This window comes from Anomaloglossus baeobatrachus, chromosome 10 (assembly GCF_048569485.1).
Source record: "Anomaloglossus baeobatrachus isolate aAnoBae1 chromosome 10, aAnoBae1.hap1, whole genome shotgun sequence".
Classification (NCBI taxonomy): domain Eukaryota; kingdom Metazoa; phylum Chordata; class Amphibia; order Anura; family Aromobatidae; genus Anomaloglossus; species Anomaloglossus baeobatrachus.
Genome location: NC_134362.1, coordinates 78,086,410 through 78,111,179, shown reverse-complemented (window position 1 = coordinate 78,111,179; position 24,770 = coordinate 78,086,410). Strand labels below are relative to the sequence as shown.

Below are 24,770 nucleotides of genomic sequence, written 5' to 3'. Positions count from 1 at the left end.
CGGTAAATGCGCATGCGTTTTTAGCGCTATTTTATGGTAAAAAGCAACTTTGGCTAAATCAATTACTGCCAGAGGGTGCGTTTAGAACTGCACCTAGCTCGACGCATCGTGGACACATAGCCTAAGATAAAACCGCAATTTTATCAAAACTGCAGCAAGCAGTGCAGTAAGTCAGACACTGCTGGAATTGGGGTCTCTGTCCCTTTATCATGCAGCACTCAGCTGAGGAAGGGAAAACATTGAGGCAAATTCATTTTAATGTAAATTGTATGGCCACCTTTGAGCTTACAGAAAGATATGAGATGATAGACAATGCTTCTTTCTATCTATAACCTATTTTTATTTCTTTTTGTATTTCAGTAACCATCTTCCCACAGACAATTCTAAGGATCAATTCCATTGAAATTGCTCCTGTTTTATCTTGACTTTATATATTTTTCTACTATAATTTCAGTCATTAAAGATGGCTTTAGAAAACTACAACTGGTCTCTTCTTTATTAGATTCTTATATATTTCTATTACTGTACCGTCTAGCTTAGAAGTCCGCAGATGTAAAACCTTATAAACATGTCTTTTTCATAATTAACCTTGGAAGCGTTATTAGGCTAAGTTGACACAGTGCGTTTTTGCGCGTTTTTCGGGTGCGTTTTTGCCAGAAAACTGCATGAATTTGCTTCCCCAGCAAAGTCTATAAGTTTTCATTTTTGCTGTCTTCACGCAGCGTTTTTTTTTTTTTTAGCTGCGTTTTTGTGGGCACTACAAAAACGCAGCATGTCAATTATTTTTGCGTTTTTCCACCCATTGAGTTCAATGTGATGTTCAAAAACGCAATGAAAGCCGCAAATTGCAAATATAGCTGCGTTTTAGTGCGTTTTTATGACTAAAAACGCAGCTATAAACGCAAGGGGTGGGTAGTAAAGTGACATGCACAGGAAAGAGGATTCCTTCTGTCCGTAAACACAGAAGCGTGAATCCTCCCGATACCATCACCGCTGCTTCCATTTTCCGCCCGCTGCCATGTCCGCTCCCGTGCAGGAGGTGGAAGCGGCTGCTAAATCAAAAGTGAACAGTAGAAAAATCTCATACTCTCCTGTCTGCAGACTCCCGGTGCCATGTCCGCTCCCAGCGCCTCTTCCCGGTACCGCCACCCCCGCTCTGGCTGTGGGCTCCCAGGCACGTACGATAGCTGCAGGACCTGGCGGTGATCACCTGATACGGTCACCTGACGCATCAGCTGATCATAAGTCTCGCGGTGACGGATTCCCCGGCGCTTGCAGTCAGTTCATGACAGCTGCAGACAGGCCGGGGTGATCTCCGGAGTTCAGGTGAGAGCACCGGAGATTAGCCCGGAATGTCTGCAGCTGTCATGAACTGAACCGCAAGTGCCGGGGAATCAATCACTCGGCGCTCGCTGTAAAGTCCAGGCTGCACGCCGGAGCTCAGGTGAGAGCTCCGGAGTGCAGTGCAGGTACCTGATTCCAGGCCTGGCATTACTGGAGTTTTTCCTCCAGTAGCCAGTCCGACGCTGCACAGACGTGTGTAGTTTGTTGGGGTTTTTTTTGTTTTTTTGCACTGATGCATCAGCTGATTTGTATAAAAGCTGTTTATACAATCAGCTGATGTGTGATGTGATTCACATCCTTGAACCTGACACATCATCTTATCGCTTTGCCTTCCAGCAAACCGATCAGATGATATTGGATCCGGATTGGATGGCGCGGGACCCTTGACCCAGGATTACTGCGGAGGGGGGTTCTTTATTTCAATAAAGATGGAGTCACTAATTGTTTTGTGTTTTATTTCTAATAAAAATATTTTTGTGTTTTGTTTTTTTTTGTTTTTTTTACTAGAAATTCATGGTGGCCATGTCTAGTATTGGTGTGACACCATGAATTTCGGGCTTAGGGCCAGCTGATAATACACAGCTAGCCCTAACCCCATTATTACCCAGCAAGCCACCCGGCATCAGGGTAGCTGAAAGAGTTGGATACAGCGCCAGAAGATGACGCTTCTATGAAAGCGCCATTTTCTGGGGTGGCTACGGACTGCAATTAGCAGCAGTGGTGTCCAGAAAGCTTGGGCACCCTGCACTGCGGATTCCAATCCCCAGCTGCCTAGTTGTATCTGGCTGGACTCAAAAATTGGCGAAGCCCACGTAATTTTTTTTTTTTAATTTCATGAAATTCATGAAATTAAAAAAAAAAACGGCTTACCTATATTTTTAGTTCCCAGCCGGGTACAAATAGGCAGCTGGGGGTTGGGGACAGCCCGTACCTGCCTGCTGTACCCGGCTAGCATACAAAAATATTGCGAAGCCCAAGTCATTTTTTTGGGGGTGGCAAAGAAATACTACATACAGTCCTGGAAGGAGGATGCTGAGCCTTGTAGTTCGGCAGCTGCTGTCTGCTCTCCTGCATACACTATTGGATGGAGGATGCTGAGCCTTGTGAACTGATTGGCCGCAGTACTCATAACATTCTGCAGCCGATGATCAGCTATAGCCGACACATTCTGTCTGAGCCGAGACAGAAGAAACACGGTTTCATAACTTCTTGGGGGATTCAACACGGACTAAGGTCCCGTACTGAGACTCAAGCATATCGTGTTCCTTGTCCTATTGTGACCTTCTCTAAACAAGGTCAATTGGCAAAAAGGCTTGTAGAAAAGTTGAGGAAAGCTTGATTTCACCAGCAGATCCCAAATATTTCCCAGTGACTTCTGGGCAATTAAAATGCCTGTTGTTGATACTGAAGATATGGCTTCAGAACTAGCGGAGGAACATTGCAGAGAACTCTTAATTTAATCTAATTGAGCTTCTAATTAAATATAGGAAGAACAAACTGCAGGGGTTTGAGAACAAAAGCTAAAAATGACAGAAGGGATTTGAGACGCAGGAAGATGCACGTATGCACCATGAAGTGTAGACCGCAATGTAAGGCAATTAAAAGGGAAACACACAAAATAATAAAACTATATTGTAAAACTGCAGAAAGCCTACAAGCTTTTAATGTACAGTACATGAGGTCAACTTCCCCACTAGATCTATCTCCTGCAATGAAGTTTACCTGATTTGTTAGTGTTGGAGGGATAGGACATTGTACAATATGCCCCCTAAGGGTAAGTTCACACAGTGCGTTTTTCGCAGCGTTTTTTGCGTGCATTTTTGCTCAGAAAACTGCATGACTTGGCTTCCCCAGCAAAGTCTGAGTTTTCATTTTTGCTGTCTGCACACAGCGGGGTTTTTTTAGCTGCGTTTTTGTGGTGCCCACAAAAACACAGCGTCAGCATGTCAATTATTTTTGTGTTTTTCACTGCATTTTCCACCCATTGAGTTCAATGAGATTCAAAAACACAATGATAAACTAAAATTGCATATATAGCTGCGTTTTAGTGCGTTTCTATGACTAAAAACGCAGCTATAAACGCAAGGGGTGGGTAGTTTAGTGACATGTACAGGAAGAGGATTCCTTCTGTCAGTAAACACAAACACGTGAATCCTCCCAGTACCGCCACCACTGCGTCAATTTCCCACCCGGTGCCATGTCCACTCCCGTGCGGCGCCATGTCCGGGCAGGAGGTGGGAGCAGCTGCTAAATCAAAAGTGAACAGTAGAAAAATCTCATACTCACCTGTCTGCAGACTCCCGGTGCCATGTCCGCTCCCAGCTCCTCTTCCCGGTACCGCCACCCCCGCTCTGGCTGTGTGCATATTCCAGGGCACGTCCGATAGCTGCAGGACCTGGCGGTGAGGACCTGGCGATGATCACCTGACGCATCAGCTGATCGTAAGTCTCGCGGTGACGCCAGCTTTTTACTGCCCGGCCAGCTATCAGCTGATGCCATCAGGAGGCTTCATCAACTGATTACCAGCAGTCCTGCAGCAGTCAGACAGGAGTCAGCACGGACGTGTGTAGTTGTTTTATTTTTTGTTTTTTTGTTTTTTGCACTGATGCATCAGCCTAGACTGTACAGCGAGCGAGCGATTCCCTGACGCATGCAGTCAGTTCATGACAGCTGCAGACAGGCCGGGGTGATCTCCGGAGTTCAGGTGAGAGCACGGAGATCAGCCCGGCCTGTCTGCAGCTGTCATGAACTGAACCGCAAGTGCCGGGGAATCAATCACTCGGCGCTCGCTTTACAGTCTCAGGTGAGAGCTCCGGAATGCAGTGTTGGTATCTGAATCCAGGCCTGGCATTGCTGGAGTTTCCTCCGGTAGCCAGTCGCTACGCTGCACAGACGTGTGTAGTTTGTTGTTTTTTGTTTTTTTTAGCACTGATGCATCAGCTGATTGTATAAACGGCTTTTATACAATCAGCTGCTGTATGATGTGATTCACATCCTTGAACCTGACACATCATCTGATCGCTTTGCCTTCCAGCAAACCAATCAGATGATATTGGATCCGGATTGGACGGCGCGGGACCCTTGACCTAGGATTACTGCGGAGGGGGGGGGGTCTTTATTTCAATAAAGATGGAGTCACTAATTGTTTTGTGTTTTATTTCTAATAAAAATATTTTTCTGTGTTGTGTTTTTTTTTCTGTACTAGAAATTCATGGTGGCAATGTCTAATATTGGGTGACACCATGAATTTCGGGCTTAGGGCCAGCTGATAATACACAGCTAGCCCTAACCCCAAGCCACCCGTCACCAGGGCAGCTGGAATAGTTGGATACAGCGCCAGAATATGGCACTTCTATGAAAGCGCCATTTTCTGGGGTGGCTGCGGACTACAATTCGCAGCGGGGGTGCCCAGAAAGCTTGGGCACCCTGCATTGCGGAATCCAATCCCCAGCTGCCTAGTTGTACCTGGCTGGACTCAAAAATTGGGCGAAGCCCACGTCATTTTTTTTTTTAATTATTTCATGAAATTAATATATTAAAAAAAAAAAATTCCCTATATTTTTGGTTCCCAGCTGGGTACAAATAGGCAGCTGGGGGTTGGGAGCAGCCCGTACCTGCCTGCTGTACCCGGCTAGCATGCAAAAATATGGCGAAGCCCATGTTATTTTTTGGGGGGGCAAAGAAATCCTGCATAGAGTCCTGGATGGAGGATGCTGAGCCTTGTAGTTCGGCAGCTGCTGTCTGCTCTCCTGCATCCACTAGTGGATGGAGTATGCTGAGCCTTGTAGTTCTGCTCCCCCTGCCTCTCCCTCCAGCATACAGTCCTGGATGGAGGATGCTGAGCCTTGTAGTTCTGCTCCCCCTGCCTCTCCCTCCAGCATACAGTCCTGGATGGAGGATGCTGAGCCTTGTAGTTCGGCAGCTGCTGTCTGCTCTCCTGCATCCACTAGTGGATTGAGTATGCTGAGCCTTGTAGGTCTGCTCCCCCTGCCTCTCCCTCCAGCATACAGTCCTGGATGGAGCATGCTGAGCCTTGTAGTTCTGAAGCTGTCTGCTCTCCTTCATACAGTAGTGGAGAATGAAGAACATATTGAAGAAGGAAATGACATCAGACCTTTTTTTCTTTCTTTTTTTTTCTCAACAATCTTTAATGGCATTGTTCACTGATAAAAAAACGCATAAAAACGCAGTGAGCAAAAATGCAGCAAAAAACGCATGCGTTTTTGCCGCGGGTGCGTTTTTGTGCGGTTTTTGCCGCAAAAAACTCAAACTATTTTCAAGCAACTCACAACTCACTACTTTCAAGCAACTTTATCTTATGTAATAGGCAACCTGCATATAATTGTATTTAGAAACTATGTTGTGTTATTCCTGAAAAATCATTCTGAGTATCTAATTTTATATTCTGCCTGTTTTAAATTCAATCCATTTCTAATACTAGAGTCAGATTACAAGAAGGGGGGGGTTGGTCTTTGACTTTTTGCCCATCTTTCCAGTCTTTAAAACTGTGTTATACTTATATAACAGAGATATAATTTCAGTCTGACACAGAAGAGATATTGGATAATGCAAGGTTCAATATATAAATAAATATATTATACTGGGAAGTGAGCGAAAGGAAGTTCCAGCACTTATAATGCTGGCAGAATGCTGATGAAGAAACTCCCACTAAGGCCGGTTTCACATTTGCGTCGTTTTGACGGAAACTGAATCCAGCACAGATGCAGTACAGTTCATTTATTTTCAGTGGAAACGTGACACCATGCGGTTGTGTGCTTCATACACAACTGCATGTGTCCACATGGTGTCACGCTTCCACTGTAAATAAATGAACTGTACTGCATCTGTGCTGGATTCCGTTTCCATCAAAACGACGCAAATGTGAAACCAGCCTTAGAATTGGATGGCAAGTTACTGAGCTTAAAGGGAACCTGTCACCATCAGCAGGATTTTCCCTTATAAGCTCAGGCCACCACCAGAGAGCTCTTGTATACAGAATTCTAGAATAATGTAAATTAAGCCCAGGCCGCTCTGTATAACATAAAACTACATCTCTTATTATACTCACCTGTGGGGTGGTCAAGTCTGGTGGGCGTTGCTGGACTTAGTCTAGCACCTCCAATCTTCCTTCCATCGCCGTCCTTCTTCTGAGCCCCGTGTGGATGGAGAGTCCTACATCCATAACTAAGAGTCCATAAGTGACCTTGCTCTGATGCGTAGTTTGTATCTGTCTTTTATTGATCTCTGAGCTGCTTTATGACCACAAACTACATCAAAGAAGAACTGAACATTCAAATAATCAAAACTAAGAGCGGGGCTCCCTAAACACAGATGAGAGCTGGAGATTATCTGTGGGAACAAGCCGTCCCTTTATTTAAAGCTTTAGTAGTTCCAGCTCATTGTAGGTCTTGCACAGATCAGTCTCACCCAGCCGTTTTCAGCATAGTTAGGCAATGTGTCTCGAATGGAGCTTTTACTGTGATGGATGATATCACGGTAAAGGACAGAGCCACCATTGCGCTAGAAGCAGCGGTGTCTGTTTGCATGTACAGTAGATCACAAAACTGAGTACACCCCACTCATTTTTGTAACTATTTCAAGAGGACCAACCACCAGGATTTTCCTATATATTCTAAAGCCAGTGCTATACTGGCGCTATCATGCGGATTCTGTATATACCTTTAGTTAGATCAGATGTATACTTTCTGAAATATAGTCAAGTAAAGTCTGTGAAATGCACTGTTATTTCATCATACAGTAGGTGCAAAGGAATATCTAATAAGTGGGTTGAGTTTTGTTAGTTCTTTCCGCCCCTGTCTGTCTGCCTGTCCTTCTTTCCCCTGTCTTTCCTCTCTCTCTCCTCCCCCTGTAATAACAGAGACAAGGGAAGGAAGGGCAGACAGGCAGACTGGGGCGGGAATAACTAGCAAAACCCGACACACCTATTAGATATTCCGTTCCATTGCGCCTCTCATCACATAACAGTGCATTTTCACAGACTTTACTTGCCTGTATTTCAGAAACTATACATCCGATCTCACAACTAAAGGTATGTATAGAATCAGCATGATAACGCCAGTATAGGACTGGTTTTATAGATGAAAATCCTGGTGGTTGGTCCTCTTTCATCTTTTCATGGTATAACAATGAAGATATGACACTTTGATACAATGTACAGTAGTCAGTGTGCAGCTTATATAACAGTGTAAATATGGTGTGTCCTTTAAATAACTGAAAACACAGCCATTAATGTCAAAGCCCCCAGAAACAAAAGTGAGTACACCCCTAAATGGAAATTGACACCTACTCCTCATTCACACTTGAGACTTGTATGTTAAATTTGGTGTTATTGCTCACACACACTCTCATTCTGGTCACTGAAAGTTCAACATGGCTCTTCATGCAAATAATTATTTGAGGATCTGAAAAAAAGAATTGTTGCTCTACATGAAGTTTTCCAAGGCTATATGAAGATTGTCAACACCCTGAAACTGAGCTGCAGCACAGTGACAAGATAATATCAAGCACGTCTGGCTGCAATCAGGTAAGGTGTACAAAGACAAGTGTGTCCTGCCTACAGTCAAGCATGGTGGTGGAAGTGTCATGGTTTGGAGCTGCATGAGTTCTGCTTGCTGTGGATAAATATGCTGGACTAGCCAAGCATGTCTTCAGACCTAAAATATATTGTACATCTGTGGAGCCTCTTCAAATGGAAGGTGGAGTAGCACATGGTCTCTAACATCCACCAGCTCTGAGATGTCGTCATAGAGGATGGAAGAGGATCCAGCGGTTCCTGTGAAGCTCAAGCGAACTCCATGCCCAAGAGAGTTAGGGGAGTGCCTGAAAATAATAGTGGCCACACAAAATATTGACACTTTGGGCACAAATTGTCCATTTTCACTTACGGGTGTACTCACTTTTGTTGCCAGCAGTTTAGATATTAATGGCTGTGTGTTCAGTTGTTTAGAGGACACACCTAATGTTCACTTATACAAGCTGTATACTGACTACTTTACATTGTATCACCGTGTCATCTTCAGTGCTGTCCCATGAAAAGAAATAATACATTGTTTACTAAAATATAAGGGGGTGTACTTGTATTTGTGATATATTGTAACTAGGAAGAGGGACATAATGCAAGATAGATTGTATACAGGGGGCTAAGAGAAGAGAAATGCTGCAGAAGGGGCTCTGTGTAAAGGGGACTGAGAGGAGAGACATGCTGCAGAAGTTGGTTCTTTGTACAAGGGACTGAGGAGAGAGATCCTGCTGAAGGGGGCTCTGTGTAAAGGGGACTGAGAGGAGAGAGATCCTGCTGAAGGGGGCTCTGTGTAAAGGGGACTGAGAGGAGAGAGATCCTGCTGAAGGGGGCTCTGTGTAAAGGGGACTGAGAGGAGAGAGATCCTGCTGAAGGGGGCTCTGTGTAAAGGGGACTGAGAGGAGAGAGATGCTGCTGAAGGGGGCTCTGTGTAAAGGGGACTGAGAGGAGAGAGATCCTGCTGAAGGGGGCTCTGTGTAAAGGGGACTGAGAGGAGAGAGATCCTGCTGAAGGGGGCTCTGTGTAAAGGGGACTGAGAGGAGAGAGATCCTGCTGAAGGGGGCTCTGTGTAAAGGGGACTGAGAGGAGAGACATGCTGCAGAAGTTGGTTCTTTGTACAAGGGACTGAGGAGAGAGATCCTGCTGAAGGGGGCTCTGTGTAAAGGGGACTGAGAGGAGAGAGATCCTGCTGAAGGGGGCTCTGTGTAAAGGGGACTGAGAGGAGAGAGATCCTGCTGAAGGGGGCTCTGTGTAAAGGGGACTGAGAGGAGAGAGATGCTGCAGAAGGGGGCTCTTTGTACAGGGGACTGAGGAGAGAGATGCTGCTGAAGGGGGCTCTGTGTAAAGGGGACTGAGAGGAGAGCGATGCTGCAGAAGAGGGCTCTTTGTACAGGGGACTGAGAGGAGAGAGATCCTGCTGAAGGGGACTCTGTGTAAAGGGGTCCGGACCCGGGCTCGGCAAGCACTCCAATCCTTGAAAGGGGATTATTTACTGGGGAGACGTTCGTGATGCCATCTGCGGGTTGTGGTAATGGGGGTATCGCCGCTGCTGGAAGGAGTACCGGGGCAGATGGTGTGGAGCAGCAAGGTGTCAGTCGCTCCGCAGGTAGGGAAGGCCCCGGCCTCTGGGGTCTTGGTGGATATTTGGGAGCGCAGGGTGCAGCGACCAGGGTACTCACTGTGGGCAGTCATGGTGCTGGATGAGGATTATAAAGTAGACACTCACTCTGGAGATAAACCAAAGTCTCTGTGCATCACAGTCACTACGGGGAGCCCATCCAGGTGTCCGCTCCCACCGGTGTCACTTAGTAATCCATAGCTTCCTCCATGCACAATTTAGTTGTCTGTTGTGGCCCCTCGGCTTGAAGCTGTTAGGGCCTCGCTCACTATATTTAGTGTGGTTGTGGTGCTCTTGATGGCTGGCACTTGGGATTTCAGTGGGCCGCTTTACTGGAAAAATCCTATCCCCTGCGGTGTGCTGATGCCTTCAATCTCTGAGCTCTTAGGGAAGTTCGTGAAGATACTCTCCCTCCCAGGTTAATTATCAGGACGTTGAATCGGTTCCTGACCTAGGGTCCTGTACACCGTCATGCTTGGTACCGGTCAGTTCTTTTGGGTTTCTGATGCCGACAGTCCTCCTAGACTATGTCCGTCGCACGCTTTCCAATGTCACTGCCACCGGTCCCCGACTCCTCTGGTCCTGGACCACCGTCTGCAACCCAACCTCAGTCTAGCTCCCTGGGAGCTACCACTCCAGCTCCTCACTCTTTGAGGGCTCTCACTACTCTCCTGCTTACTCCCTCCCACCAGTCTGCCTGACCCCTAGGTGGTGGCCCTATTCCAGCTTAACCAACCCACTGGTGTGTCTGACAGGTCATAATGTGAGGTGTGAATGGGATTTGTGGTGCTGATGGTAGTGACACCGATTTCTTAGGAACCTGGAACCCTGGGGGGTACGCCCTGCACCCTGGGTAAAGATTGCAGTACCCTGTGGCACCCTGATATACTCAGGGGCGCCACATATACATCAACAGAGCAGCATTTGCTGTTTCACATCACTGATCTGTCAACAGAAGGCAACAAAACTGTTCTTCATTCTGTTGAGGAGTCTTGCAAGAGGGTTGAGCTATGCTAGAACCAGCTACTGATGTAAATCCACAAAGGAAGCTATATTGATGTAGATGGCAAAAAATAACAACGGTCTGACTGGAGACTGTTTCACAGCAGAGTGCACAGATGCATAAAGTGAATTCTACTGTAAAGGCCCCGTCACACACGGTACAATATATCAGGCGATATGTCGGCGGGGTCATGGAGTTTGTGACGCACATCCGGCATCGTTAGATATGTCGTAGCGTGTGACATCTCCGAACGACTTAACGAGCAAAAATACTCACCTTATCGTTGCTCGTTGACACGTCGTTCATTTTCATAATGTCGTTCCTTTTTCTGTGTTCCGGTTGTTCATCGTTCCCGAGGCAGCACACATCACTACGTGTAACACCCCGGGAACAACGAACACAGCTTACCTGCATCCGCCGGCAATGCGGAGGAAAGGAGGTGGGCGTGGTGTTACGTCCTGCTCATCTCCGCCCCTCCGCTTCTATTGGCCGGCCGCTGTGTGACGTCGCTGTGACGTCGAACGTCCCTCCTCCTTCAGGAAGAGGATGTTTGCCGCCCACAGCGCCGTCTGTAGGGAGGTAAGTACGTGTGACGGAGGTTAACGACATTGTGCGCCACGGGCAACGAATTGCCCGTGACGCACAAACGACGGGGGCGGGTGCGATCGCTCATGCGATTGCACGATATATCGTACTGTGTGACGACGCCTTTAGATTAGCTTGAGATGTGAGACTAATCAGGAGCACATAAGGGAGAAAGGTCTGCAGCACTGAGAAGCAAGTTCTGCTGGGAAATTGAATGTTATCAGAAGGCAAACGGTACAACATTCTGGATGAAATCCCATTGTAGCCATTAAATTTTTTTCTTTTCTTCAAAAGATGTCTATAGCCTTTAAATCTGTAATGCTCCACCTCCCAAGTGTTTTAGAAAGCCCCTAATAGTATATTTGTTTAATTTCCTTAACATACACATGTGCTCCATAAAAAAGGAAAACTAACAATATCATGCTTTTTACGTATTTTTACTTTGTATAGAGACTGTTTGCCAAAATTCTTGCAATTAATCTGAAAACTGGACAAGACATTCTGAAACGTTGCTTCTCGGATAAATCAAGCAGATGGCAACCTACAGCTACGGCACAAATACATGTTATGATCAGAGAGATAGAGCTGCTGTTTAAAAGAAATTTGGATAGTTACAAATACAAGTATCGCTATAATAAATGCCATCAGTTGATGATCTACCAGCAGTTACAATAGGTTATGATCGGAAATCTTGCATTGGAATTCATATACATAATATATCAATAGAAAAAGAATTCCAAGTGTTTAGGAATTTCCAAGAAGCACATTGTGGGCATAAGTGGACAATGCCATTGCTTATCATGCAGAGAATACGGAAAGAATGTTAACTACTAAGAGAGGCTTGCTTAAAAATAAGGAATCTACTGCGGAAACAAGCAATGTGGGAGAAATGATTTACAAAAATGTTACAAGATTCTAAGGATTGTATTATTATATTTTGATGAGTTCCTTCCTTTGTCAATAAATTGCTCTGTAGTGGACAGTATAATGGTTATGATCACAGAGTGAGCACTTGCTGAATGGCCTTAAGCTCTAACAAGTTTTAATGATATCCATAAGATTATTATTTATTATTATTTATTTATTGAGCACCATTGATTCCATGAGCAGGGGTTACATACAAAATACGGATCTAAATTAGACTGGTACAGGGGGGAGGGCCCTGCCATCGCGGGCTTACATTATACAGGATAATGGGGGGGGGAAAGAAGACAGGAGGATGGCTGGCTGGCGGCAGCTTCAGTGGCGAGCAGGTAGTGGGGTCATTGCCGGCTGTAAGCTTTCTTGAAGAGATGGGTTTTCAAGTTCTGTTTGAAGCTTGTGAGTGTAGCAGATAATTGGACATGTTGGGGCACCGAATTCCAGAGGATGGAGGATAGTCGGTAGAAGTATTGAAGTCGATTGGATGAGGAATGAGTAAGTGTGGACTTGAGAGGACTGGCGATTACATGTTGGAGTACATAGAGGCATTAGTTCGGACATGAAAAACATGAACAAGTTGAAAAAAAAAACATGAACAAGTTGCTTCACCATTAAATAAGTGGTTTCCTAAAGATCATGTTTTGTTAAATTAAAACCAAGTTGGAAACTAGATGATCACTAGGGGCCCAGCTTTAAAACTCTCCAGTTATCAAATGTTATCAATAGGTTAAGGGAGGGAGTTAACATGGAAACCATGCAAATTATACAGGAATTAAAGCCTCCATACACATTAGAGTAATTCTGACTGAACACACCAATATCAACTAGTTCCATTGATATTGAATAAAAGAGATAAAAGTCCAAAAGAGACTCACTGCAAATAAAAATCAGGTTCTGCTCCTCATATACACTACAGCCCCATACAGTAAATTCAGAAAGACATATTCCCAAAGAAAAATAAAATTGAGGATACTACCAAATATAATATTCCTTTTTATTCAGACATGGTTAAAAACCACTATCTCGGCTTGTGAAAGCCATTCCTCTGACGCGTTTTTGACGCCTATTGCACCCTTAATCATAGACCAATAGCTCAGGTCTTATGTGAGATCTGGGGATGTGATGTTTGGCACACTGTTCTCTGGAACACAGTTCAGGGAGAGTTGATATAGGATGGAGAGTTGAGGTTTGCTCAGGGTATGTACACTTGCACCCTTTAGTGCCTGCCATGTGGTAATAAAGGTTTGTTTTTAGCACTGTTTAACGTAATAAATAATTTAATAAAACAGCATGGGGTCCCCTCTATTTTTGATAACCAGCTGGGGTAAAGCAGACAGCTGGGGACTAATATTATTAGGCTGGGAAGGCCTATTTTTATTTGTCTCTTCCCAGCCTAAAAATACCAGCATGCAGCTACCACAGAAATAGCACATCATATCAGATGCGCCAATTCTGGAGCTTTACCCGACTCTTCCTGATTGCTCTGGTGTGGTGGCAATCAGGGTAATATTTGTGGGGGTTGATATCAACTAGAATCAAGTCCTGGGGTTAGTAATGGAGTGGAGTTTGTTTGAATAAAGACTCCCCCCACAATATCTCTCGTTCACCAATTTCTTAAAAAAAAAAAAAAAAAAAAATGTTCCCACAAAGCTCCTCCATTGTAGTCCACGATCCCCGAATACAGCTTCGACGACTGTGAATAGCAGTAAAGTACAGTGACAGGCAAAGCATCAGAATTGGCACATCCAATATGATGTGGGCTGGTGTCTTTAGGCTAGGAAGGGCCAAATAACCATGGACTTTCCCAGCCTGATAATACCAGTCCTCAGATGTCTCCTTTACCTTACCTGGATATGAAAAATGGGGAGTCCTCATGTCATTATTTTTAAATGATTGATTTATCTAGTTCCCAGCAGTGAACTGGGAGTCAGAAATGCATAAAAGCATGTTCCCTCTGCTGTTCCCATTCCATTTGTGCACTGTTTAGATCCATTTCAACGATTTTCTAGTCCACTCAGCCCTCCTGTTAGAGTCTTTTGGAAAAATGCTCGAATTTCCCATTGACTTCCATTATACTTGTTACTCTTTAAGACACTAGCACAAATGAATCCCAGTACCTCCGTACGTGCCACACTTTCGGGTACAGTGGAGCCTGTCTGCTCCCTGACCCGGCATGCAGCGACGCGCTGACGCTGCAGAGGTCACGGCAGTGTGAGGAGGTAGCTCCTCCTACTGCCGTCTGTCAGCGTCAGTGTGCAGAGAGCCGCGGAGGAGGACGGAAGACAGGGGAGGCCGCCAGTGCTTGGAGCACATAAGCGCTCAGTGAGCCGAGATGCGGGAGAGGGGAAGCATAATATGGCAGCTATATGGGGAAAGGGGGCCACATAAAGATGGGAGCTATATGGGGAGAGGAGGCCGCAAAGATGGCAGTTATATGGGGAGAGGAGGCTGCATAGATGGTAGCTATATGGGGAAAGGGGCCGCATAAAGATGGGAGCTATATGGGGAGAGGAGGCCGCAAAAGATGGCAGCTATATGGGGAGAGGGGGACCCTATATAACAAGAAAAAACAGCATAAAAACAACCTCCACTCAAAAATATTATGTATTGCAAAGTGTGCACAGTACCAACATTCCAAGCTGTACTATTGAAAAAATGAGATTTTTGGCAAAAAATTGCAATTTTTCGAGCCACCCCGCCAACGTCACGGCAAATCTCCTGGGGCAGTCCTAACACTAAAATATTTTTATTTAAAGTGTGCCATGTGGCCTCACATATGCAAAATTAGGACTGCACAGCACGTACCTTGTGCTTTTCAGTCACCGTCTCCATGACTGATTCATGGTTGTGGGCGGGACAGGCCCGAGCACATGCTGCTTAGAATAAATAGCCAGTGGACGGGGTTGGATGGCCAGTGTGAACAGCCACCAACCGCCAAAAATCAGGACAGATGGAAAAATAAACATGAGGTGCACTGCAAGATGAGAATCAACTGGGACCCTATATAACAAGAAAAAACAGCATAAAAACAACCTCCACTCAAAAATATTATGTATTGCAAAGTGTGCACAGTACCAACATTCCAAGCTGTACTATTGAAAAAATGAGATTTTTGGCAAAAAATTGCAATTTTTCGAGCCACCCCGCCAACGTCACGGCAAATCTCCTGGGGCAGTCCTAACACTAAAATATTTTTATTTAAAGTGTGCCATGTGGCCTCACATATGCAAAATTAGGACTGCACAGCACGTACCTTGTGCTTTTCAGTCACCGTCTCCATGACTGATTCATGGTTGTGGGCGGGACAGGCCCGAGCACATGCTGCTTAGAATAAATAGCCAGTGGACGGGGTTGGATGGCCAGTGTGAACAGCCACCAACCGCCAAAAATCAGGACAGATGGAAAAATAAACATGAGGTGCACTGCAAGATGAGAATCAACTGGGACCCTATATAACAAGAAAAAACAGCATAAAAACAACCTCCACTCAAAAATATTATGTATTGCAAAGTGTGCACAGTACCAACATTCCAAGCTGTACTATTGAAAAAATGAGATTTTTGGCAAAAAATTGCAATTTTTCGAGCCACCCCGCCAACGTCACGGCAAATCTCCTGGGGCAGTCCTAACACTAAAATATTTTTATTTAAAGTGTGCCATGTGGCCTCACATATGCAAAATTAGGACTGCACAGCACGTACCTTGTGCTTTTCAGTCACCGTCTCCATGACTGATTCATGGTTGTGGGCGGGACAGGCCCGAGCACATGCTGCTTAGAATAAATAGCCAGTGGACGGGGTTGGATGGCCAGTGTGAACAGCCACCAACCGCCAAAAATCAGGACAGATGGAAAAATAAACATGAGGTGCACTGCAAGATGAGAATCAACTGGGACCCTATATAACAAGAAAAAACAGCATAAAAACAACCTCCACTCAAAAATATTATGTATTGCAAAGTGTGCACAGTACCAACATTCCAAGCTGTACTATTGAAAAAATGAGATTTTTGGCAAAATAAATAGCCATAGCCGTCCACTGGCTATTTATTCTAAGCAGCATGTGCTCGGGCCTGTCCCGCCCACAACCATGAATCAGTCATGGAGACGGTGACTGAAAAGCACAAGGTACGTGCTGTGCAGTCCTAATTTTGCATATGTGAGGCCACATGGCACACTTTAAATAAAAATATTTTAGTGTTAGGACTGCCCCAGGAGATTTGCCGTGACGTTGGCGGGGTGGCTCGAAAAATTGCAATTTTTTGCCAAAAATCTCATTTTTTCAATAGTACAGCTTGGAATGTTGGTACTGTGCACACTTTGCAATACATAATATTTTATATGGGGAGAGGAGCTGCATAAGATGAGAGCTATATGGGGAGAGGGGCCGCAAAAGATGGCAGCTATATGGGGAGAGGAGGCTGCATAGATGGGAGCTATATGGGGAGAGGAGACCGCATAGATGGGAGCTACATGGAGAGAGGAGGCCGCATAGATGGGAGCTACATGGGGAGAGGAGGCCGCATAGATGGGAGCTATATGGGGAGAGGAGGCCACATAGATGGGAGCAATATGGGAAAAGGAACATGGGATAAGATCTGCTGGGAAAAGAAGCCATGATGGGATCTGCAGGGGAAAAAGACCATAATGGGATGGGATCTGCAGGGGAAAGGGGCCATTATGGGATGGGATCTGCAGAGGAAAGAGACGAGACCACATGGGATGAGATCTGTATGGGGAAGGTCGTCCATTCCAATTTTAGCAGGGCTCCTTTAGTAATAATTTTAAATTGTAGAAAAACCGTTTAATACAGTATGACTGACAGTGACTGGAACAACTGGTGTTGGACAGGAGAGTGAAGGTAGAGGAGGGGAAGAAGGAGAAAGATTTTACTTTAAATTACTTGTATTTTTTAGTTGAGGAAAGTGCGTGTAAATGGGTGTGGCTAACAAAATGGGTGTGGTTTTCAACTGGGCGGGGTTTACAGAGAACCTGTTGTTAAAAATTTGAATCCCGCCCTTGGTTGCAGGTGGAGAGAAAAGGCTTGTCTATGTAAGGGGGTGCTGGGCTTTATAGGCCCCACTGTGAAGACCTCAATCGCCGCCACAAGACAATGACGAAAATAGTGTTGATGTGAATAATGTGTGATTGCTTATTTTCTGTATGTGCCCATATAGTGGCCAGTTTTAGGTATAGCGCCTTAGCAAGGTATTATTGCAGGTTGCCTAGCGACAGGGGCAGTGAGATAGTAAACGGTTAAGAATAATGGGAGGAGTTAGATATAAAGTAGTCGTGCACAGACAGTAGGCAGGAGAGTAGAGTTAAAGGGAATTAATCATGAGGATTTTCATATATAACCTAAAGCCAGTGCTATACTTGCACTATCAGGCTGATTCTCTGCATACCTTTAGTGGTTATCTCGGATATATAGGTTTTGAAATCCAAGAAAGTAAGAGCTGACCACTAAAGGTATGTATAGACTCTGCCTGATAGTGCCAGTACAGCACTGGCTTTAAGTTATATACAAAAATCCTGGTGATTGGTTCCTTTTAAGTTGAAACAAGAGTATGCAAGCCAACTGAACGCCGGAGGCTAAGAGATGGGGTGGTTGTGGCAAGGCCAAAACACCGTCTTAGAGACTCAAACACTGGACTGGATAGCAGAGTATCCCATCCCACCGTAGTACGTACCAGACTTCAGCCCGGGCGACTTGGCTTGCAACAGCTGTATTAGTCCTATAGCGGAGGCCTGACATAGACTTGGACAAGGAATTAACCAGGGAGAAACCTAGTAGGTGAGCTTTGTCGAAAGGCGGTCAGAAACCATTAGCAGGAGAGGGACCCCAAGGGTTGAAGATGACCATGGTTATGTGGGACTCCATGACTTTACTAGTGCCAGATAGTGAGGGACAGGACATTGGAACATCCAGCGGTAGTACCAGGAACCATAGAGTTGTCTGCTGTATGTGTGCTTTGAAGTCAAATATTCCATACCTACAATGTCCAAGTATTGTGCCCACAGCAATGATGTGAAAGAAATACTGTATGCAACTAGTAATAAATAGAGATGAGTGAACCTCTGAAGGCTCGAGTTCGGTTAGTTTCGTTGAACGGAGGCCCCGTTCGATGAACGTTCGACGAACCTCTCGAACCCCATTGAAAACAATGGGAGGCAAACAAAAACATAAAAAACGCCTTCAAAGATGTCCAAAAGGTGACAAACAACTCCCAAGACACCACAAACACATGGGAAAGTGACAAGGACATATACTCATGTGAAAACAAATCAGCTGGACGAGGAAAAAGAGGAGGAGACACAGATATAGGCATGTCATGTCTCTCTTTTTTCCAAAAATTGGGCCCCACAGACACCACTTCAGTGGCATCACTTGTGCCCCAGTTGCAAACTTGACAGGTAGATTTGCATCAAGCACAGTCAAAAATATGCCAGCCTTAACTGTCCCCAGGATGACACCGGGGTAGGTAGCAAAGTCCTTGCTGATCCATGACTTGTTCATCTTGGCTCATTTTTAAAAACATAGCAAGGGGACTCCAAGCAGAGTCTCCCTTTTTTTCAAAAATTGGGCTTCACAGACACCATTTCAGTGGCATCACTTGTGCCCCAGTTGCAAACTTGACAGGTTGATTTGCATCAAGCACATTCCAAAATATGCCAGCCTTTACTCTCCCCAGGATGACACAGGGGTAGTAAAGTCCTTGCGGATCCATGACTTGTTCGTCTTGATGAACGTTAGTCTGTCCACATTGTCACTGGACAGACGTGTGCGCTTATCTGTCAGCACACACCCAGCAGCACTAAAGACACGTTCAGAGACAACGCTGGCTGCGGGACACGACAAGATCTCCAAGGCGTAAGTGGTGAGCTCAGGCCATTTTTCAAGATTTGAAGCCCAAAATGAGCAAGGCTCCAGTTGCAAAGTCATGGCATCGATGTTCATTTGGAGATACTCCTGTATCATCCTCTCCAGCTGTTGACTATGTGTCAGACTTCTTGTCTCTTATGGCCTTGCATTGGATGGTCTAAAAAAAATTATGAAACAATTCCATAAAATTGCTGTTACCAGCACCGATACTGTGTTACTGGTACGGTTTGACTGATAATGACGAGACAGACCCATGCTTGGAAAGTTACAACTGGGAGATTCACTCCGTGCACCACTGGTGTTTGGTAAAAAAGCCGAGCTATGATTAACAGCTTCTGCTGATACTCCTGCATACGTGCGTCCCTTTCTATGGCTGGAATTATTTCGCCAAATTTGGACATGTACCAGGGATCTAATAGTGTAGCAACCCAGTAGTCATCATTACTTCTAATTCGGACAATCCGAGGGTCATGTTGTAGGTAGTGCAGCAAGAAGCCGCTCGTGTCTTGCGCATCCATGCGGACCAAGTCCTCGCTGTGTTTGTGGCATAGAGGTCATAACCGTGCTTTCTTCCTCTGACATCTCCCCCAACCTCATTCAACCAAAATTTGACCAAGGTCTCCCTCATCTGCTGAGTCTTCCATGCTCATTGAGAGTTCGTCCTCCATTTCTTCCTGGTCTCCTGCACCTTCCTCAACATTTTGGCTGCTACCATGTGCCCTTGTTAATCCCTCTCCCCCACCGTCCCATGCCTGCCGCCTTGGTGATGCTGAACGTCTGAACCTTGTAGATGTTGGTATCCCTTGCGCATATGAATCCTCCTGTACTTCCTCCCCTTCCTTTTGACCCACCCCCTGACTCCGAATAGTGTTTAGCGTGTGCTCCAGCATGTAAATGACTGGAATTGTCATGCTGATAATGGCATTGTCAGCGCTAAACATATTCGTCGCCATGTCGAAAATGTGCAGAAGGGTGCATAGGTCCTCGATCTGAGACCACTCCAGCAGTGTGATCTGCCCCACCTCTGCATCTCGTTGGCCCATGCTATATGTCATAACGTATTGCACCAGGGCTCGGCAGTGTTGCCACAGTCGCTGCAACATGTGGAGAGTCCAATTCCAGCGTGTCGGCACATCGCATTTCAGGCGATGAACCGGCAGGCCGAAAGACGTCTGGAGCGATGCAAGTCAGTCAGCTGCAGCGGTTGAATGGCGGAAGTGAGCAGAGAGTGACCGTGCCCTGTGCAGAAGCCCATCTAGGCCAGGATAGTGTGTTAAAAATTGCTGGACAACAAGGTTCAACACGTGAGCCATACAAGGCACGTGTGTCACCTTACCCCGGCGTAGCGCCACACCCAGGTTTGCAGCATTGTCGCACACGGCCTTCCCAGGCTGCAGGTTGAGTGGAGACAACCATTTACTAAACTCGCTCGCAAGAGCTGACCACAACTCCTCAGCTGTGTGACTCTTATTTCCAAGACATTTCAAGGTAAAGACCACCTGATGCCGTTGAGCTCTGCTGCCAGCATAGTAAGGAGGTGTGCGAGATTCCATGTGCGCAGTTACAACGCGGGTGGCCTGACCAGGCAGCCTTGGGGTGGAGGACCCAGACGAGGTTGAAGGGGGAGAAGCAGTGGAGGAATTTCTATATACAGAGGATTGACGCACAAGTCGTGGGGACGGCAAGACTTGTTCAGCAGACCCTTCTCCATCTCTCACCATAGTTACACAGTGCCCAGTCAGCGACATGTAACGCCCCTGTACATGCTTACTGGTCCAAGTATCGGTGGTGAAATGCACCCTGTCACACACAAAGTTTCTCAAGGAAGCGGTCATGTTGTGTGCGACATGCTGGTGTAGCGCAGGCACACCTTTCTTGGAGAAGTAGTGGCGACTGGGCATCTGGTGCTGGGGCACTGGGACTGACATAAGGTCTCGAAAATCCTCTGTGTCCACCAGGCGTAAAGGCAGCATTTCGGCAGCCAAGAGCTTACAGAGGGTGAAAGTCAACCTCTTAGCTTTGTCATGGCTCGGAGGAAATGGCCTTTTATTTGTCCACATCTGTGGGACCGAAATCTGGCTGTTGTGTGGAGACGGTTTTGAGTAGGATGTTCCTGGAAAACTGCAGGTCTGTGAGGAACGTGCAGGCGGAGACATGATGTTGCCTTCATCTAAACTTGGTGCTCTTGATGTCTGAGAGAGCTCTACACCAGCACTTGTTTCCCCTTCCAAAACAACTGATGACCTGCCAAGCAAACTGCCTGTTGCGGTTAAAGAGGTGGAAGGTCTGCGTGGAAAAACATGTGTGACAGCTGTCCCCACAGTCATAGAGGATGAAGAGGACGCGGATGCACTTGAAGGGGCAGACTGTGGTTGGCCCGGTCTGCTAGGCCGCATTGTAGCACAGTTAGCTTCCCACTGGGACTTATGCTTGTTATTCATGTGACGATTCATGGAAGAAGTTGTCAAACTAGTGAGGTTTTGGCCTCTACTTATAGATTGGCGACAAATCTTACAGATCACATGATCTGGGTGATCCTTTGCGATGTCAAAAAAGGACCAGGCTAGGCAAGGCTTAGAGCCCATGCAACCTGCAGAGCCACCCCGACTTGTGCTCAGAGGCAGAGTTGGGGCTGAGGATGCAGTTGTTGACGTGCTTCCAGTACTCCGACTCTGTCCAGGAAGGCGCAAGGTAACTTCGTCGTCAGTCGCATCCTCCTCCACCGCCTCTGGTGACCTCCTCGAGTGCCTGACTGTGGGTTGACAGTAAGTGGGATCTAGAACTTCATCATCATGCATTGTGTTTGCACTCCCTTCGCCCTCAGACCTAACCTCTTCCTGCCCTGACTGAATAGTTAAGTTGTCATCCCAATCAGGTATCTGCGTCTCCGTGTTATCAGTATGTTCCTCATTGTCTCTACCAACAGGTGTTACTGTTTGGGAATGATTTCCTAGATGTTGTGGTGGAGGTTGGTGAGGATGGCTCAATTGAAACTGATCTGTACAGAAAAACTACTGCGGTTAATGCACTTTTACATGCGTCATCTGCCCACCAGTGATCAACCATCAAAGCCATTCCCACTGGACAATTTCTGAGGGCTAGAAGGATTTGTTCTACCCCTCAGAGGTTTGAAAGTCAGGCTGAAGATCTTAAGGTGAGGTTTAGGGACAGGGGATATGGCACCCGGGGGATCAAGTTGGGATATCAGAGAGCCAAGCAGACCTCCCGGGGACAACTTCTGTATGGCATTAATCCTAGGACCTTGGATGTAGGAGGTAATCAGACAAGATTCATCTCGACCTTTAATGGGCAGTGGGGACGGATAAAGGGGGCTTTGTCCAAGCACTGGTCAGTCCTACACACGGATCCAGTGCTGTCCAGAGATCTACCTGCTTTTCCTCCTGTGACGTCTAGGAGGGGCAGGAGCCTACGGGATCTCTTGGTGGACAGCCACTACGTGGCTAGGAATCCAACTGGCCCCTTTGGATCCGGTCCCCCAAGAGTGGGATGTTACACATGTGGGGAATGTATAACCTGTAAGTCTGGAAATATCATGAGGGGCAGGGAATTTTCCTCGGCTGACGGTAAAAGATCCTTCCGCATTAAGAGATATATGTTATGCGGTAGCACGCATGTGATCTACCAGGCTACATGCCCCTGTAACTTGGTTTATGTAGGTTTGACCACCAGACAACTAAGGGTTCGTATCCGCGAACACGTTAGAGACATCCTTAAGGCCCCATCAGTAACGGACCCCACTCTCCCCAGGCACTTCAAGGCCCACCATAATTGCGATCCTACTGGACTAAGGGTGGTGGGGATTGACCTGGTCAGCAGTGGGATCCGGGGTGGTAACCTTAAATTGGCCCTCTCCAAATTAGAGAGTCGGTGGATTTTTACCCTTGGGACCTTGTCCCCGGAGGGCCTTAATGAACAGTTAAGTTTTGCCCCTTTCCGGCACACATAGTTGTAGGTGATCTTTTCATAGCCTAGTAGCTCTCCGTCCTCCTTTTACCCCCCTAATATAAGTGGGAGTAATTTTATGATTCTCTCTATTCATTTGTCATTATGTTGTATTTTAATTGCATGTTGTCTTTATGTTTTTTTAGAATTCCACCTGAGGATTTGACTAATCCCTCAATTCTTCCCCTACCCCGATTTGAGTTCCAGTCCCTGGATTGTGGCTGATATCATCATTGGTTAACGATATGGAGAAATTCCGGTGCCGGCATTGAATTGACTGCTTTGCTCCTAATGTGGAACTTGTCATCGGAACTATGTGTTTGAGTCTGAGTCTGAGACTGTGCCTAGTGACTTGGACTGTCATCAAATATTACTGGTCACTTATCCTATACTATTTCTAAAACTAGGTTTTGATATTAATATGCTATATAGCTTGGGTATACTATACCTATAGTTGATATGTATAGGAGGTGAAGAAGGCAGATCACTGTATCATTTTTGTTGAATGGGATGGATATGTATGATGCCTTGCTCTGCTTCCGAATTCTTAGGGATTTAAAGCAGCATTTGTTATATGTGGTCCACTTTGACCTCCACGCAACTCTAATATGCTTGCCTGACCTCTCCATGCTATCATCACCTAGTCCATTATCGCATACGGTACGTTCCTCATCGCAACTTCCGGGTGCGCTCACCTGGCGGCATCATAGGTGGTGCCATGCATGCGTTAATGACGTCACGGGGAAATTTCCCCGACGCATGCGTGGCACGTCACCTCCCGCCGCCGGCTGGAGTGCACGTCATATCCGGGGGTGTGTACGGAGGCGCGGGCGTAAACGCGGCTGGACGTGGTGATGACTAATGACTTACACTATTTATGGGTGGGAATGTGGGGAATATGATAACGTGCGGTGTCCCTTGATAAAGGTAATCCGAAACGGCTGTTGGGAGCGGACCGTGGACCTTCTTTGTTCTCCCCTCTGGAGTGCTGGTATGTAAATTGGCGATTATATGATTGCATTATCCTGGATAGGGTAGTGCCAGGAGCTTAGGGGGATATTCCCTACCTCATGCCATACAACTGTCTACCTGGGAGGGGATTCTTATATGTGAATGACTGAGATTTACTTGTTGTCATCACATTATTTAAGATATTATTATTCCAACTTCAGTTATTCAGTATTATAAAGGTACTGGTCCCCACGTAGGCGAGGTCCTCTTATTGTTCTCTTTTATTATGTCATGGTAATTTGGAATTGTTTACAATTCCTTTTATTGGTTGTCTTGTGACTTTGATGAATAAAGATTTTTGGATTATTTGACTCCATTGTATGGTTTCCACATTTTGTTTCAGTGTTTGGGAATGAGGGTCTACATTATGCTCAGAAACTTGGTCATCAGGGCCTGAATCTGACTCACAAAGCTTCTGGGAATCACTGCAGACCATTTCCTGTTCTGTACTCACTGTAGCTTGGGAGCAGACCTCTGATTCCCAGGCTATAGTGTGACTGAACAGCTCTGCAGACTCAGCCATCTCTGTTACACCATACTCTGCAGAGTGGGTGGAGATTTGAGAGCTGGGAGAAAGCAAGTGCGATTGGGGTGACAACTCAGAGGACTGTTGTTTTTTGGATGTTGAAGTTGGGGTGGAGGAGAGGCCACTTGTTGGAGCACTTCAGATCCATTCAAGCATGTTCTTTTTTTGTGCATCATCTATCTTTGTTACAGGTGTTCGGTTCCTTAAAAAAGGTAGCACATCCGATTGTCCACGGAGAGTAGTAGACATCTTACTTTTGCTGGAAGATGGCCTTTCTTCAGCAGATGTTAATGTAGCTTTCCCATGTACCCCACGGACACAAACTTTTTTTCCTTTTCCAACACGCCTGTTCACCTTTCCACCAGCATCTGTCCTTTTGC

General features: G+C 46.0%; 1 protein-coding gene across 2 annotated transcripts in view; it reads left to right on the top strand.

Annotated features, from left to right (window-relative positions):
* MRPL21 (mitochondrial ribosomal protein L21) overlaps positions 1-24,175 on the top strand; it is a 78,171-nt gene extending 53,996 nt beyond the window's left edge. The window contains exon 7 of one of the 2 annotated variants that reach the window (XM_075325332.1): positions 23,000-24,175. In XM_075325332.1, the coding sequence (XP_075181447.1) occupies positions 23,000-23,019 (20 nt within the window). In that variant the 3' untranslated portion in view covers positions 23,020-24,175. Of the gene's footprint in view, positions 1-360; positions 484-22,999 lie in introns of those variants that run through there. The other variant, XM_075325331.1, reaches the window with a different exon arrangement.
* The last annotated feature ends 595 nt before the right edge of the window (positions 24,176-24,770 follow it).